This window comes from Patiria miniata, unplaced genomic scaffold, assembly GCF_015706575.1.
Source record: "Patiria miniata isolate m_02_andy unplaced genomic scaffold, ASM1570657v1 HiC_scaffold_5, whole genome shotgun sequence".
NCBI classification, from domain to species: Eukaryota; Metazoa; Echinodermata; class Asteroidea; order Valvatida; family Asterinidae; genus Patiria; species Patiria miniata.
This window is the reverse complement of record NW_024037072.1, coordinates 26,602,627-26,619,663: the sequence shown is the minus strand read 5'-3', so window position 1 is coordinate 26,619,663 and position 17,037 is coordinate 26,602,627. Positions and strand designations below refer to the sequence as shown.

Sequence of the window (17,037 nt, the reverse complement as noted above, 5' to 3'; positions counted from 1 at the left end):
TCTGGCCAAATCCCTGGACCAAAATAAATATATTTTTATTTAGTTACTTGTACTTCTTCTTTTTAAATCTAATTACTTCTTCTTCATCGTTTGAAATAGTTTATTAGGTCCTTTTTCTTTCTTTTTTTTTTTTTTTTAGCTTTTGGAACCCCAAGGCCGTGTCCGAAACGGGCTTCCAGAGCTACGGCTACGTCTATTGTCAGCGCGTCCCCGCGTATTTCTAATGGAGCGAAGACCTAGACCTAGCTCTAGACAACAGATTCGGATGCAGCCCAACTTTAATGCTCACCGTGGAACTGTATCGCTGATTGGTTCGTCGGAAATGAGCAACGGGCGAGGCGCGCGAGCGACTAGGAAAAGTTTTTAAACCGCCTCATGTCATGTGGTTCCGGGCTTAGAGCGCCTGACTCGACTCGTGATTAGCAGAGTGACCGTTTTAGCCGATTTTCGGCTAACTTTCACAGATTTTTTGTTAAAAAAACGAGTTTGACAGAAAATTTGACAGAATGGATTTTTTTTGCAGATTTTTGGCAAAATTCTGCAAAAATAGATATTTGACAGAAAAACATAGCAAATAAAAAAAATATGGTACATTTGTTTAAAAAAAACTTTAATCTTTTCAAACAAACCCTTGTATAATGCAACAGGTTGGCTAGCTACATGCTGAGGTTCACTGGGAATCGAAATTGTCGTGGTTAACGCAACCGCATTTTAATTTTACGTAATTTCATAACATATTTATGTGAATATAGATTGTTGATAATGTAATTTGAAACTTAATGAAGGCATTACTACAAAATCTGCATGTGATTTTAAGTGATATACTGTGTACGTGTACATGTATTTCGAGTAATTCTGGGGAATTTGGCAGATTTTTGATGAATCTGACGGATTTTTGAATTGCATTTAGCAGAATTTGGCAATAACCTTACGGTCACCCTGATGCAGATACACTATCTACACACACATGACACAGTCACAGTGCAACTTCGCAGGCTGCAAACATGGCTCTAAATTTGCTGCATACTACACGTTTTGCATTTGGTGGATGGTTTCTACCGATACTTGCTGGTAAGTTGAACCATATTTGTTGGGAATGTTAATAACAGGATTTTTCGTGTTCCTTGCTCTAGAGTAGACTACGGTTTAGCCTAAGTTAGGGCATGGCCAAGCTTCCGCCTTGCTTTTAGCTTTTGTTGTTGTTTGCTAATATTTACCGGGCGGGCGCGGGCGCGCTGCGCGGACACCGGTGATATTATTAAATCTTTTTTTATGGAGTGTTGAATGGTAACCAGTGGCGGTGCCAGACTCTACAATTCAGTTTGGGGAAACTGGATCTGAGAAACATTTTCAATTTTGTTAGAAAACTGAAAATATTTTTGACTCCACATAGACTTCATAATATGAATTCCTTTGGGCATTGGGGAACTAACCCACCGGGCCGGTTTTTATGTGCAACCTCTATGACTGAGAGAACACGGCGAAAAATCATTAAAAACTGGCCCTTTTCTCACATCTGTCACCACCACTTCATTATTCGACAGAGTACCTTAGATCTTACTACAGTATGACCCTAACAAACTACTCTTTCAGAAAATGAAAGAAAAACTGAATAAAACTCTTGAGTTTCACTCGTGTATTGATGTTAAACACTGCATTTTTAGTCAAAAATCACCCCGTTTTGTGTGTAAACTACGCGTTTAACCAAGAACTGGTCCATTAACATCATCACAACGTTAAATAGCGCCACCTGGGAGCTAAGATCTCTTGAGTCATTTTTCTTCGTCTCGTCAGCTTTCCAACAGTATAACCCTTATTGTGATTGGTTGAGGTTTAGACTCGCGTGTGTTCATTTACAAAAGAATTGATTATCTCAAACTCCAATAAAATTTGCTGTACGTTGCTCACGGCTCAGCGCGTACGGTCTGTTTATTGTACACGTGCTAGGCAGCGCTAGTGTATATACACCACACACACACAGCACGGGAGCTCTTATCTCTCTGTGTCCAAGGTCATCTGGCTGTGCGCTTTGGCCGGTTTACATGGGGTCCTTTTGACCGCAAAGGATTTGATATGTTGCACAACCACTGATGTAGTGGCGTCTGGACACTTTCCAAAAACATTTACACGTATAATTTAATAGGCCAAAAAAAGCGAAATAGTTCTGCTTCCGGTTTCCCTACCTACCTATTCTAGCCCCTACCCTAATTTTTTATTGGAAAAATGAGAAAAAACACCCAAAACCATCAATTTCTACCTTTTACCCTTGACTACACGCAGACGCCTCCATATGATCGTACACAAAAATAATTTGCAAAAAAAAAAAAAAATTCCCTACCTACCTACCCTATTTTCAAATGCCATGTAATCGGAAGCAGAACTATTTTTTTTTTTGGCCTTATCCTAATAGCCATAGTGCCCCTCCCCCCCATTGAGTTGCAGTATGTCGCGTAGCTATGATATTTCAGTCAATCCATTTTCTAAAATCAGTATTTTATTTCCCTTTTTTGACAGTTCTGCTTGTCAGCCTTGTACCCGTTTCCAATGGTAAATCACTGTTGAAACGTCCCAACTATGATCTGCAGAAAATCAAGGAAGAAATTGCCAGCTATAAAGGTACGCTAAATAAGGATAATTAAAAGAGGCTTTGTCATTACATCGGTATGTACTTTTGTGCATTTCCAGTTTAAGATTTGAAGAGGTATTTAAATCCTGTAGCCTGCGGATAAACTAAGCATTGTTTTGTGATTTGTCTTTGTAGATGTTGCCAACAAAATCATGGACTTCGTTGTGAACGGCAGCGCAAAAGGACAAACATACAACAGACTGGCGCTCTTCACTGACACATTTGGGAACCGTCTTGTAGGCACCCAGAATCTTGAGAACTCCATAGGTAAGAAAGTCTGATGCCAGATTCACCTTGATCACTGATGTTTGATTATTTTCATCCATGAGTGACTTATTTCCCAAACTTGCACTAAGGCCAAAAAAAATAAGTCTCCGGTTTCTGGTATGGAGCTTGTCCAAAAAGTGGTGCGGCGACGCGGCTTTTTTTTTTTTTTACCTGACTTTTTTGCTTCAAATGTCGGCTGATGACTGCAAATGGTGCCCGACTAAACTTAGTGCAAATATATGGGAGTCAAGAGAGGCCACATAAAGCTTATTCTCGATCATAACCCCATCTAAAAACACGTTAAAATTGTGCAGTAGCAGGATTCCAGTCAAACCAGTGAGTTTGGCGGTTTTGAGACATCATCTTTCATTGAAAAAAACCTTTTTCATTTTGCCGACGCACATGGCTACGGCGACGCGCGCGCATACCAGAAACCGGAGACTTTTTTGGGGGGGCCTAATATAGACCTTATAATATATTCACGAGGGAGCCATTTTTTATTGTGTTCCCAGAATCTATTTTATAAATTGTAAACTGTTGAATTTATAACTCTGGTTCTTTTCGGAACAATTCTCTTAGTTCAAAAAATGTCCACATGGTGTTTCTGCAAACCTTTCAATACTATCTCCATCATGCAAAACCTAAAAAAAAAAAACCTGTTGAATGCGATAGTGCCAGACTATTTTATGTTTGGCGAGTGCGTCCCAAGCCGCACTTTCTTTTTTTTGGAAAATGTGGCTTAAACATTAGGGTATGTTTAATTACATTTTCAAATTTTTCATCAGAGCAGACTGGTATTAATTTGTAATTAACTTCATTGCTTTTATTTCTACTCGCGAGTCCAAAAATGAAGACTTTACCTCGCTTTTAATTTTATGTGGTCGACTCGTGAATAAAGTATATATGTTTAAAAGTCATTTTGCAAATTAAGAATAATTATATATTTTGTGGTAGTATTATCATTTTTTTTAATATCAAGATGCAGAAAGAGTTGCAGTCATGAACTGACATATTTATTGAAATAATAAAGAAAGGTGAGTATAACATACCATTTTGTTTTGTCTGTTTGCTCCAAATCAGATTTTATGCTGGATCAGCTTAAAAAGGACGGCTTAGATAATGTTCATGGTGAAAATGTAACGGTAAGTATGAATAAATTTCAAACAACTCAAACACTATGTACATTTGTAAAATTCTTTTGATGTGGATAGAAAATGAACGTTTGGGGGATTTTGAATGTTATTATGAGTTTCCAGAATTTAGAAAATTGGAACAAAAAATGTTGAGGAAAAATGTTATCAACCGACACATTTACATACAAATAACTTCATGAAGTAATGTGGTGTCGAGATTCTCTTCGTATGAAACAATAGCAGTAGGTATAATATTTTGGAGGAATATTTTGAAGAAATTGGAAACAGCAAGTACGGTTTAAAAGAAATTATTTGATTCTCCATACCATCAGGTTCCCAACTGGGTTCGAGGCAATGAATCAGCCATGCTGCTTGAACCGCGGAGATATAATCTGATCATGCTGGGACTAGGCAGCAGTGTTGGTACTCCTCCTGAAGGTAATCGAGACAACTTTCACCCCTTTTAGCTGAGCAGGCAGTGTGTCCAATTAAATATATATTTGTACCTTTTATACACACATTATTTTCCCAGTGTACAAAAGAAATCATTCTTGGTTTTACTGTGTGATCCTGATAACAAATCAAATACCAAAATTCAGCCAACATTTATACTGAAATATCTTTTTCTGGCATCTTACATGTTAAAGTTGCCAATTTCCCATAGATTTGTACAGAAAACAAGTTCATTTTTGCAACCCAAATTTGTAAAAAAAATACCTATTAGTAATGTTTGCAGTCATCAAACAGTCCAAAGCCTTACCCTACCCACAATGTAGTCTTGGCCCAAGACACTAGTGGTCGATGGTGGATCGTGCATGCATGTATCTAACGTCATGATTAGACCAGCATGCCTGCTCACACTAACGTCTTGGGAATCCTGTAGTAGCCGTTCAACTTTTTCTTTTTTTTCTCCTAGGGAACCAATCAGTGATCGCAAAATGGTTTATACATGTAGTCAGTCGCATGCACTCGCGCGACGGTTGTAAACATACACGCTACGTGCAGTGATCAAGCATCGCTATGTAACGCAGTGATACCCCCGCATGAGCGACTACCAGTATCAAATGGTAGTCAGGTTGGTGTAGCGATACTTTCCTCGCCTTCCACCGCTGTGTCCCGGGTTCGAATCCTGCCTGGGCCAATATGTGGATTGGGTTTTCAGTCCCTACCTGATTCCGTGGGTTTTCCTCAGAATACTCTTCTGGGCTTTTTCCTCCCATCTCTAAAACTGTAATTTCTTCACATTGTCTTCTCTTTACTGGGCCCCATGGGAGATCAGTGGATTTACACTGAATGGGCTACCCAGTTAAAATAAGAAATAAAATAAATAAAATGGGATACTGCCGTTTTCTTTGAAGTTATTTATATTTACACCAACAGTCTAATTTACATAAAACAGCCATGCCCTCATTGATGCAAGATTCCCAAGACTTATAGTGCGAGAAGGTAAAACACCAATATAACAAGGGCGCTCTACAACAATGCAACCATTGCTATCGATCACTAACATCTTGGGCCAAGAGCTATACCCTACCATGCTAAGGTCATTTTGAGGGCAGCATATAACACACCAGGCAAGGTACCAGGCAGTGCAGGGCAACATGTTAAATGTATCTTGTAATGTTTCTAGATGATTTCTCGTCTGAGCTGTCTGCGTGTGTGGACGCTGCGAATGAAAGGGTGCAACATTTTAAAACAGCACATTCCATCTTATGAATAGTATGGAAAGTGTAAAGTAACTTCTTTGTCATATTGAATGTCAATATTTGATTTAAAGTCACACTCCTCAAGACCTTGCTGATTGGTTCAAATCAAAACCGTACGCAAATAATAAAACCAATTGAAAATTCTCCTTTTCCAGGCATCACAGCTGAAGCCATTGTGGTTAGTTCATTTGATGAACTGACAAATCGGTCCAGTGAGGTAAGCCTTTCGTTCATCTGACATGCCACATTTATATGTGTTTATTTGCTCAATCTGTAAGATGCTGCATGTACATGACCAACACAAGTATCTTTAGAAGCAAGAAGATAATCCTTTGCTGGGAATTAGCCATAATTCGTAGTTGATTCTTTTTCACCAGGACTTATCAGGAAAATTCTATCAGAGATTTTGGTCACCATCCGGTCGCCTTTTTCAATGTGACGTTATTGTCCAGTTTCTTTGTTTATTCACAGGTCCCTGGTAAGATTGTTGTTTTCAACCAGCCGTGGGTGAGCTACCCTGTATCTGTTGCCTACAGGGACTTTGCCGCTGTTCACACTGCTCAGCTGGGTGGCGTGGCTAGTCTGGTTCGCTCCATTGCTGGCTTCTCCATTCACAGCCCTCACACAGGATGGCAGGTAGGGCCAATCTTGCGTCCAAGTCCTATATTGGCAGAATCATAGGCTGATCATGTAGAATGTCCAGGAGTTTTCAGGGGTGCCAATCTTGCGTCCAAGTCCCATATTGGCAGAATCAAAGGCCGACATGTAGAATGTCCAGGAGTTTTTAGGGGGAAAGGGGGGATGTCCGAGACGTCAGTTTAGATTCTGAGACTTTAGGGTAGATATGACCAGTATTTTAAAGTTTTGCTCGAGGTTTACAAGGTTTACAGGGTTTTACTGGATATCTCCGTGTCAACCTCCAGCTACCACTGGTTCAACTTTGCATCTTTGCTTCATTAAGACTTAAACTTTTCTTTCATTGGATTCCATGCTAAAGTACTCTTGCTTGACAAGGATTATTTTTAATCTAAATCCTACCGATGCTCCAGATGAATTGAAAAACAGTTTCCCACTTAAATTTGTACAGAATGTGGTTGACAAGAAACCATAAAATTCCATCCACGGAAAAATTCAACTGAGGCATGTTCAAAAGAGACGGGATTGTTTTTCAAATGGCCTCCTAATGAGTGAATATTTAAAAATTGATCTATGATGACGGTGAAATTTGAAGTTTCACAATCAGCCTAGATGTGTGAACCATGGTGAGCTTGACATTGAAATCCTGTAGATTTCTTCATACCTATTAGCATTAACCCTAACTCCCTAGGGGGTGTGCAAAATCGTATTGAAATTGGAGGAAATTTTACCAAAAAAAACACTTTAATTCCGTGTGTTTGCTATGTATACACGCAGGACTATTCAGACAAGGTTAAGAAGATTCCAACTGCATGCATAGCTGTAGAAGATGCAGAGATGTTGGCAAGAATGGCAGCAAGAGGTGAAAACACAAATCTAGTTCAGCCATTACTCTAAGCATTAAATCTCCTGCTATTTAAACAGTCACAGACAGTCAAAATGTCCATTCACTTCACCTGCTGTAGTTTTAAAACAGGCTAGTCACCAGCAGTCAAATCATATGTCAAGCAAGCACTGTGACTAGTCAAACTCAGTCAACAGACCATGAACAGACAAAGCAGGCAACTGTTGTGGGCACAGCTGGCTAAATACCCCAAGCCCGCGGGAACGGGGGTGCTGTGGGTGCTACAGCACCCCCAACTTTTTGTATTGGGGTGCTGAAATATGCTTCAGCACCCCCTACTCCCGGGTAAAATGTGTTCCAGCCAGCAGTGTTCTATGACGTTGATATTGCGCCGCTACGCTATGCATTATGCTTGCTCTACAAATATCACCTTCGTTTTGTTCGTTTCTAGTTTTGCCGCGGCTAAGCGCGGCGCTTCGAACGTCTAGCATAAAGTAACACTGTAAAATATCCAGAAGAGGTATTTTCGAAATCTTCAGGCAGTGCAGAATCTAATGTATCTAAATCATGACATGTCTATGATATTTCTGCCACGATGGAAGCTTTGACCCGAAAGCAATAACCTCGGTCATGACAATGGTGGCAAAGTTGATTTATGCTTGCCAGGATTTTTTTCATTCGATCTTTCAATAGGAGCAAAAGTTCATACCTTTTCCCAAAGGTTTTTCTTTTCATTTAAAAGCTTCATTGACGTTGCTAGCATTCTGTTCTCAACATTAACAAATAGCAAGGTTCACACACATTCCCAACCTAATAGAAGTGGGAGCGGCTTTCATTGAAACTAGTCAAGCCAATTCCAGTGTAGTTTCGTTTTAATAAAAAAGCTATTCAAGTTTTACCCTCTGCAAAGTTTTTTTTTTCTCATAAACTCAGTAGACCGATAAATCCTTGCCTAGCCCCAAACTTGCACTTTTATATTTGTCAATCCCTGTAACAAACAAATAATGCTGCAAATATATCGAGAGCTACAGGCCTATGTGATTATTTTCATGAACAGAAATTCATCCGCTTCCAGTGGAACCATGTTGTTTTAACTTGAAACAAAAAACATCCTTTCGGATTTTATAAGTTTAAGTATATACTTCAGTATATTTTCATCAAAGTGCATCCAGAATCCAACATTTTCCGGGGCCTTAAAGCAGGCACCTGGCCCTGTGGCCCCACGCCGTAAGGGCTCGGAAAATAAAACAAAACATACACGACAGAATTTACTAAATGTAAGAAAGCAGCCTTGCAACAATAATATCTACATGCGATGTCATGCATAATGATACAATTCTTTTTCCAGAATTAAATGGAACAAAAAAATGGAGATAAAAATACAGGGTTCTCGACTTTTCAGTACAGTAGAAACGTTATAAGAGCAACAGCATATTCTAAACAAAAAAGTGAAATAAATTGTCTTTATAATCTCAAAAAAAAACTTTTGCTAAAAAAAGTCATATGAAAGAGGCCAGGAATCACCTAAGATTGCACCACAGAGCATCCATATTCCAAAACTTTTAGGGGCCCTTTAAGCTACGCCGTAAGGGCTTTGCGCTCCGCGTTCGCATTAATTTTGTCTGTCCTCTAGAAATTCCAGCACCCCCTGGCAAAAGTTTTTTCCAGCGGGCTTGAAATACCCACAGCCAAAGCAGAGCTGTATTGATTTGTATAAACAGTCACGGCCAGTCAATCCTGCCTTATGTAGGCTGGGAATTCTTAACTGTTGAAAACAATCACTTGATTGATTTTGACTGAAAGGACTACTTGGCACATAATCATGTTTGCATAGGAGGATTAAAAATAGGCAGGAAAGGGATGCAGAAGATATTTGATTTTTCACTATCTTATTTTTTTTTCTTCAAATTTTTGAAAAACGTACAGAATGTGAGAAAATTTGTTGAGACACCTCAAGAAGTTTGGAAATTATGGCACATTTGAAGGAAATTTTTTCCATTAAATGTGTACTGTTGATGTTTTTCTTTTAGCTCACCTTGTAAAATAGATTCCATTTTTAAATTGCCGTTTTTGTAGCCGAAAAAAAAAACAGACCCAAAATATTTTTTTCATTCGGTAAAATGTTTGATTTGAAATTAGTTTTAATCCTGTTCTTATTATTTATACATGTATGTCACAGGAACAAAGATTGTGATACAGCTCAAGATGCAAGCAAAGACGCTACCTCAATCCATATCCCGTAACACTGTTGCTGAAGTAGCGGGCAGCGTGCATCCTGAACAAGTGTGTGGATTTTACTTGTCTTTACACAAAACAATTTTCCCTACACGTGTGTGTGTCTGTGCACTTTTTGTTGTATGCAGTGGGGGAAAAGGCCAGATAGAGGACATATTTGGGGGAATGGTGCCTTTGATGATACAAGCATGGCATTTGGCACACAGTTAGAGTATGTCAAAGACATTTGGCTAAAGAGCCATCGCAGATTTGATGTGTGAATAACAAGCAGTTTTCAAATCTTTCAAAATGGCTGTCATTGCTTGTTATTCTACCTATATTTTTTCAATGGACAAATCTGTGATGGCCCTGAAGCCAAATAACTTTCTCATGATATACTAGTGTCGGTGTGAAAAAAAGGCCATGCTTGTATCATCAAAAGCACCATCCCATCACCTATCTGCCGTACTAATATGTTTTAAGACTGTAATACTTTGTTAGTTGTGAAAGGGCAATGCTTTTGCACCCTTCCGGTGTCTGACATCTGGATTTCCTTTCCCTGTCACACACAATGTGTCCCCTGCCTCCTCACCTACAATGTAGGACACTCGGACATCATCAGCAAAATGTACAGTTTTTAATCAGTTATTTATGAAATTTAGAAATACACTACTGATAATTCAATTAATTGGGAGGGAGTACTCAACCAAACCAATTCTGAGAACCTAATTACTGGCAAAGGCATTGCAGCAAAGGGCAAATGCCAATAGCAAAAATAAAGTGGATGTGCCACAAGCTTCAAAGTCAAAGGTTTTGTCTCACAATTTTTTTGTCAATATTTTATACACTTTCCAAATTTCACATTTCAGGCATGCAACTTTTCCTCGGATCCACTGATTTCCTCGTTTTTTAATTTTTCACGAATGCCATTACAAATGGAAAAATACTGTACAAAATATTGCGTGGTTCGGAGTTTCCTCGTTTTTTTCTACATTCCCAGTTGCATTCCTGACACTTTGTGTAAATCTTGAGGATTTTTTGGAAACATAAATTTGGGAACAGTTCACTTGAAGGTGAGCTAGCTTCCAAAGCAGCGGTCAAACTTTTGCTCTTGATTGGTTGAGGAAGTTGCTCAGTAGTCTGTCTAGAACGTAGCTGGTTGTTATCAATTGATGTTTTTACCCCCTTGCTGTTACCAGGTTGTGTTGGTGTCAGGACATCTGGACAGTTGGGATGTAGGCCAGGGGGCTATGGATGATGGGGGCGGGGCCTTCATCTCTTGGCAGGTGACTTCATACATATTCATGATCAATTTGAGATTTTACATTGAAGTACTCATAGCCCAAGGTGTAACAGAATTGCTTACGGTCTGACGGTGGCTTTATGGTGTTTGCTTTGAGTTAAATCCTTCAAGAAAATCACAACTTTCCAATGTACATGCACTGAGTAACACACTGAGTATACAGTGTTTTAAATACGTCGGTGAAGGGCAAAACCTAATTTGAATTAATGTACATGTAGATGTACTCTTGTAACTGACCAGGATTTGTGTGATATATATGTTTTCTTCAAGTTGACAAAAAAAATGTTTTTTTTCTTGAGAAAGACATGACTTAATTGATTATATTTTTTGAGGAGTCTCATCCAAATAAATAACCTCCCTCTTCTGACTTGGTTTGTAACAGATAAGAGTTAAAAATTAAAGGTTTTCGAATTAGATTCAACAGTTCAGATAATTCACCAGTTTGTTTGGTGTTTTGTGAGAGATTAAAAGATTTGCAAAAGAAATATTACAAAATTTGCCTCTGTTATTAGGAATTGCTCTTTTGGTGTATTACATTGTTCACAAAGAAGAATTTGGTATCTCAAGGATTAATCCAGTTTTGTAATCCAGCTGTGCTGCCTGTGCATTATCGTTACTCTCCTTTTATGGCAGGCTTTATCAGTTGTCAGGCAACTGGGCCTGAGACCCAAGAGGACCATGCGTATGGTCATGTGGACTGGGGAAGAAGTCGGAGGAGTAGGATCACTTCAGTACTATCAACGACACAAGGTACCAGACTTACTCAGTATCATCAACATGAAATTCAACCTTGTTTCCACAAGTACGATCTTGCTGCGCCTTGTTGGTTCCCATCATGCCTTGCGCAATCTTAACCCCTGGAATTGTGTAATTTAAATGTGCCAAACATTTTCATTAGGACTGCAGTCGATGTATCTAACGTGCAACGCAGTGCTTAAAATTTTGAAAGTTTGTTTTTGTAGAATCAATCCTTTCAAACATGAGATTTAGACGTCGCGTTATTTAGCAAGGATTTATATTAAATGTACGTACCTCTGTCATCCCTTTGCAACACAAGATACCGGTACAGATAGTTTTTAGGGGGGCAAAAAACGAGGCTTCCATAATCCATATCGTATAAGCATCTCGCAGTTCGTACGTGACGTGCAGTCTTCGAAATTCGCGCGCAGCACGCTCTGAATAGCCGGTCAGCGTCGTTTACGTATTCCTCATGGCCAGGGGTTATTGAAGGAACGCGCACGCGCCCATGGAGTCAAGGCTGCATGAAATTGGTGCACAACCATCTAATTGTTACTGTGTTTTTTGTAAAAAGAGGATAGAAATCTTGATCAGAATGATTTCTATTAATAGAGTTTGTGCAATAATAGAGATACAGAGTGATGAAAGATGCTCGGGGGGGGGGGGGGGGGGGGGGGGGGCTTTGCCCTAGTGCACCCCCACTTAAGGGCATTCCTCTTCAAGTTACTAGTTAAATACTAGTTAATGCACATTCAGATGAACTGCTTGGGCACATTGGCAGTACCGGTATATAGTGATAAGAACGTGAACTGATCTGCCGGGGTCAATTTCACGGCGCTGCTTAGCACAAAAATTTGCTTAGCACAAAAAAGACTGGCTTATAAATGGCTTATAAAAGCACGTTACCCGGCAGCCAAAACTCCACGTAATGTATATTGCTTGCGTGATTATATTGCGCGATTAGTATTCAGCTGTTGTTTGCTTAGCATGAAAATCACATGGAGTTTTGGCTGGTAACCTGCTTTTATAAGCCAGTCTTTTTTTGTGCTAAGCAAATTTTTGAGCTTAGCAGCGCCGTGAAATTGGGCCCTGGTCCATGGCCAGGTCTTAGATCATGTCATCTTTGGGGAGGGGGTTATTGGCAAATGTACAAACTTTGTTGTCTTGCCTCATTAAATAATTCATGTGTATTAAACTTCCATGATTTCAATACAGGCAAATGCAAGCAATTATGACCTAGTGATGGAATCGGACATGGGGACATTCACTCCGTATGGAATTGAAATGAGAGGTAAATTAGCAGTGTGTACCAAAAATACAGATGTAAATAGCATTAAGACCAGCAGCAATTCAGAAAAACAGGGGGGAGATTGGAATTTTGTGCACACTATAACCATCTTTACATATTTTTTTTCATCCGCTTCATTTTGCGCATCCATCGAATTTGTTTCATGGAGCGATTTTGAGCAATGATCGAAACGGACAGGCAACTTATACATTCGTATGAAATGAGGTGTGTGCTACAGTATGTGATCGATTTTTCTCGTCCGTCAAAAAGTATGTTTGCGTAAAGATAAAAAGAACCCACATAATTATGGAAAGGTGACTGATATCCATGCCTCTGTACCTAAATGGGCAGAAGAACTATGGTTTAATGATAGTTGTTGGACTTGCGTCAATCTTTTATTGTCTAGTGGCTACCTTTCACAATGAGTAAGAGTGACGTGTTTTTCATATCAGTGTCCAGAAAAGCTACTTTCGAAGAAAACATGTAAGAGTGCATCGTAACAATTTCTTTTTATTTCCTCTGTCATAGGAAGCAACGACACACTAGAAATACTCAAGAGCATAGTGGAGCTTTTGGGACCAGTGAATGCTACCACTTTCCGTAAGGGAGAGGACGGTCTAGACGTGTCCTACTGGGAGAAAGACGGGGTACCGGGAGGCAGTCTCCTGAACCACAACGAACACTACTTCTGGTTCCATCACTCAGATGGTCAGTATATGATAATTACTATACCTCATGCATATTCATGAGGGACAGTTACATTGCAATTGGTCAGTTCACCATCACCACCTAGTTCTGCTGTGGACCAAGTGTACACGCAGGATTCACGGAGGGTGCAAATACACATCGACTATCACATGTGGGTTGCCTTTGCATTAGCCTACCTGTCGATCAACTATCACACAGGGTGCAGCTAGGTACAGTGCACTCACACGCAGCTTCGCCTCAGGAAATAGTTTGTCAATTCTTCCAACACCTCAGGGAGTTCATATCGACCGTCCACCGGCAAACCATGTTGTACTCAAATAATAATGCAGAATAGGCCTGTAAACCACTTCATCAATATTTGCCTTAATCAGAAATTCTAGCAGCCAATTCACAAGACTATAGGGATAACAGAGACACATTTTTTGTTGCTCCACCATCCCTGAGTAGCCTGGCCTTCAACATTACTGATGGAATGTGTGCAACAGCTAAATGATTTCCCTTTATAACTGTGGTCACAGTTTCATATGGTTGCAATTTTTCCTGATGATGAAACCCAAGAAATATTGTGACGTGTCATTTGTGTTGTACAGGGCGAGTAAAAAAAAAGCGGAACCCAAACGCCCAAAAATATATTTTATATTTTAAAAAAATATGTAGCACCAAAAATAATAGTGACTAGAAAGTCAATTTCAGAACCTATTTTTAGATGAAAAAAATACTTAAATTGCTCAATCCTTTCAAAGAATATCACCATTTAAATGCAATGACCCTAAAACCCGTTTCCTCCCCCCAAAAAAGCAATTTATTGTGTGTTGTGAATGTTTGGAACAACAAAGAAAATGACACAGAATACCTGTTCCAACAATTGTCAACAAGTGTAGTACACAATATCGTTATTAACAACCCTGCTTAGGCAAACAATATGATTTATAAAATCCATTTTTTTTTTTCAAGACGGGCCTTCAAAAGGACTTTGTTTAATATGTTTAACTTTTAAACAGAGGTTTTATCGCTGGTGATGTTTGAAGACAATTGTGACGATTCCTGAAATCGGATTTGTGGACAAAAGAGGTTTTAGGGTCATTGTGTTTAAATGGTGATATACTTTAAAAGGATCGAGCAATTTAAGTAATGTTTTCATCTTTAAGTTGTTTATGAAATAGGCTTTCCAGTTATTATTTTTGGTGCTACAGATTTTTCAAATATGAAATATATTTTTTTTAAGGTTTGGGTTAAGTTCTTATTTTTACTTGCCCTGTACATGTGTTGGTCTTACCCATCAGTTCTTGTACCACATGAAACACCCCATCACTGTATGGGTTCATCAGGGAAAAAAGGTAATTCATTGTAACACAATGTTAGCTAAACGAGTACCAAGTGATGCAACCCACAGCGGCCAGGTAACGTGTGAAAACGGCTTACAGCACCATCAGTGCACCTGGGCCATACCGGTACCTCGAGAGTACCAAAAACGAAAACGTGATCTAATGTGCAAAAATATGCAAAGTAGATGCATGCGCATCAGTGTTTGCAAAACCAGTCTTCGAATGCAAAGCTGTAATACTCGAGTTGCATGAATACAAAATGTCTGGCCGAGTAAAGTGTCCACTAACCAACCCACCCACCCACCCACCCACCAACCAAACCAACATGAGCAGCTCAAGCCCACGGTTCATGTAGGGTGTTTTTCATCTTTTTTGTTTTTGTGCCTTTATATTTTTTTAAGGTGATACGATGTCTGTGCAAGACCCCCACTCGATGGATCTGTGTGCTGCCGTGTGGACTGTGGTTTCCTACATCGTTGCAGACTTGGACAACATGCTACCCAGAAATTAAATTAGAGTATCCTCTGATATATGTGACCTGTTCTTTCAAAATCAGACTTTTCTGGGCAAAAGGTAAAAAATGAGATTTTGGCATATTGTTAAAATATGTTCTTTTTCCTTTTAATAGGTGGTTTAATTTTTGAAACCAGTCATTCCTGGGCAGAGTTATGCTATTTTAAGTTCATTGTGTCGAAAAGTAGAAAACGGAGAAAATGGCCACGAATGTCACAAAACAGTCATTTCTTTAACTGATACCTTAACAAATCATCAAAAATACTATATATAGAGTTCAAATTGGGGTTTCAAACTTTTATAGTATATTTTAGACATGTGCAGGATAACAAATATGCAAAAATTTGAAAATCAAAAAAAAAAATCACCCCACAGCATTTTTGGCCCTATCTCAATTTCAACCTCTACCCAGAAGCATGTGCTTTTGACAGAACAGGTCACATATGCGACAACCCTGAAAGTTAGTTATATCTCTGCTTTATGGGTGTGGCTTCCAAGAAACAGTATCAACTTCAGCTGAACAATTTCTGCTACCAAAAGACATAACAAACAATAAGTAATATTCCAAACAATTATTGCCAAATAATTTTTTATCTTACAGTATATCCATTTCTGTGCTTGGCACACAATGAATTATTTGGAAGACAAAATAAAGTGTACAGTGCAGGTAGTGCTTTTTTGTTTGAGAATAGTTTCCTACGTAAGTAGCTCGCTGGAAATATTTAAGATTTCATTCAGACGCACAAAGACATACTTTGAAGACTTGCCTTCAAAGTTGGCAGGAAGAAAAGTGAAAAAATATTGCAGTGTGGTTAAGATTAGATGAGTAGCACATTCTATGTCTTCTATGCCTTGGCGAGAAGTGGATTTTCCTACTCGAGTACTCGCAGACAAATAACTCACGAGTAGTTTACTAAATCCCCATAAAAACAAAAACTGGCATAAACATTACGAAGAAGGAAGTTACTACAAATAAAAAGTGTGGAAGGCACACCGCATTCTTTAGCACTGAAGATATCCTTACTATGCAAATTTTTGGCTCATTTTCTTGAAAATTATGTTGAGAGTGCTAGTGGAATCCCAAGGAAACAGATGGAGGTAGTGATTCCTTTGTTGCGGGGGATGTATTAAGACAAACGACAAGTTTGGCACAGAATCCGCAAAGTGCTTATTTCTTGTAAGTCAGCAATTGCGGAAAAAAAATTGCTACCCGTGAGTACCTACTTCCACTTCGCCAGGACGAGTATTCGAGTAGATGAAAAACCACGAGTAGTACAATGAGTAGCAAACACTACCGGCGAGTACTCGGGACACTCGCCCAGCATTAATGTCTTCCAGAGTTGCTGGGTAAGGTTTATATTCCACCTTGTGGGATAGAAGTTCAGTGCCTAAATGATCGTCTACATTTCTCTTTGAGATATTCTTCCAACTTCTAGATTTCTAGATTTCTTCTGAATGACAGCAACCCTGATGAATAATTTCACGGGGTATTTAGTACCAGTATGATCTTTAAATCCAAGTAAGCTTTTTGATAATAATATTTTTGGGATAAATGCAAAATGCTCCTATATGCCTTTAACCAAATTATTGCACCTTAGACTATGACATTTCTTTCAAAGATAAAAGGATCATTTAACAGGGGCGTGAGTGACCACTGATAAAAATAGCTGAAAACAGCTGAAAAAGGTGTACAAAAGCCGAACTTTGGAAATCTACTATGCTTTTGTACACAGCAA

General features: G+C 39.0%; 1 protein-coding gene across 1 annotated transcript; it reads left to right on the top strand.

Moving 5' to 3' along the window:
• The first annotated feature begins 955 nt into the window (after positions 1 to 955).
• Positions 956 to 15,407, top strand: LOC119741901 (carboxypeptidase Q-like). Its single transcript, XM_038217845.1, has 14 exons — positions 956 to 1,071; positions 2,515 to 2,616; positions 2,762 to 2,893; positions 3,974 to 4,035; positions 4,359 to 4,464; positions 5,888 to 5,949; positions 6,204 to 6,368; positions 7,146 to 7,230; positions 9,392 to 9,495; positions 10,626 to 10,712; positions 11,363 to 11,479; positions 12,683 to 12,758; positions 13,284 to 13,463; positions 15,190 to 15,407. Exons 1-14 carry the CDS (start codon positions 1,005 to 1,007, stop codon positions 15,297 to 15,299), a joined length of 1,455 nt encoding a protein of 484 aa, XP_038073773.1. The 5' UTR covers positions 956 to 1,004; the 3' UTR covers positions 15,300 to 15,407.
• The last annotated feature ends 1,630 nt before the right edge of the window (positions 15,408 to 17,037 follow it).

Bases quoted from the DNA above. Each gene is read 5' to 3' on its own strand.
- LOC119741901 (XM_038217845.1), top strand. From the start codon at position 1,005: ATGGCTCTAAATTTGCTGCATACTACACGTTTTGCATTTGGTGGATGG. The intron at 6,369-7,145 runs GTAGGGCCAATC...GTATACACGCAG, and splicing joins GCCCTCACACAGGATGGCAG to GACTATTCAGACAAGGTTAA. The intron at 12,759-13,283 runs GTAAATTAGCAG...CCTCTGTCATAG, and splicing joins GTATGGAATTGAAATGAGAG to GAAGCAACGACACACTAGAA.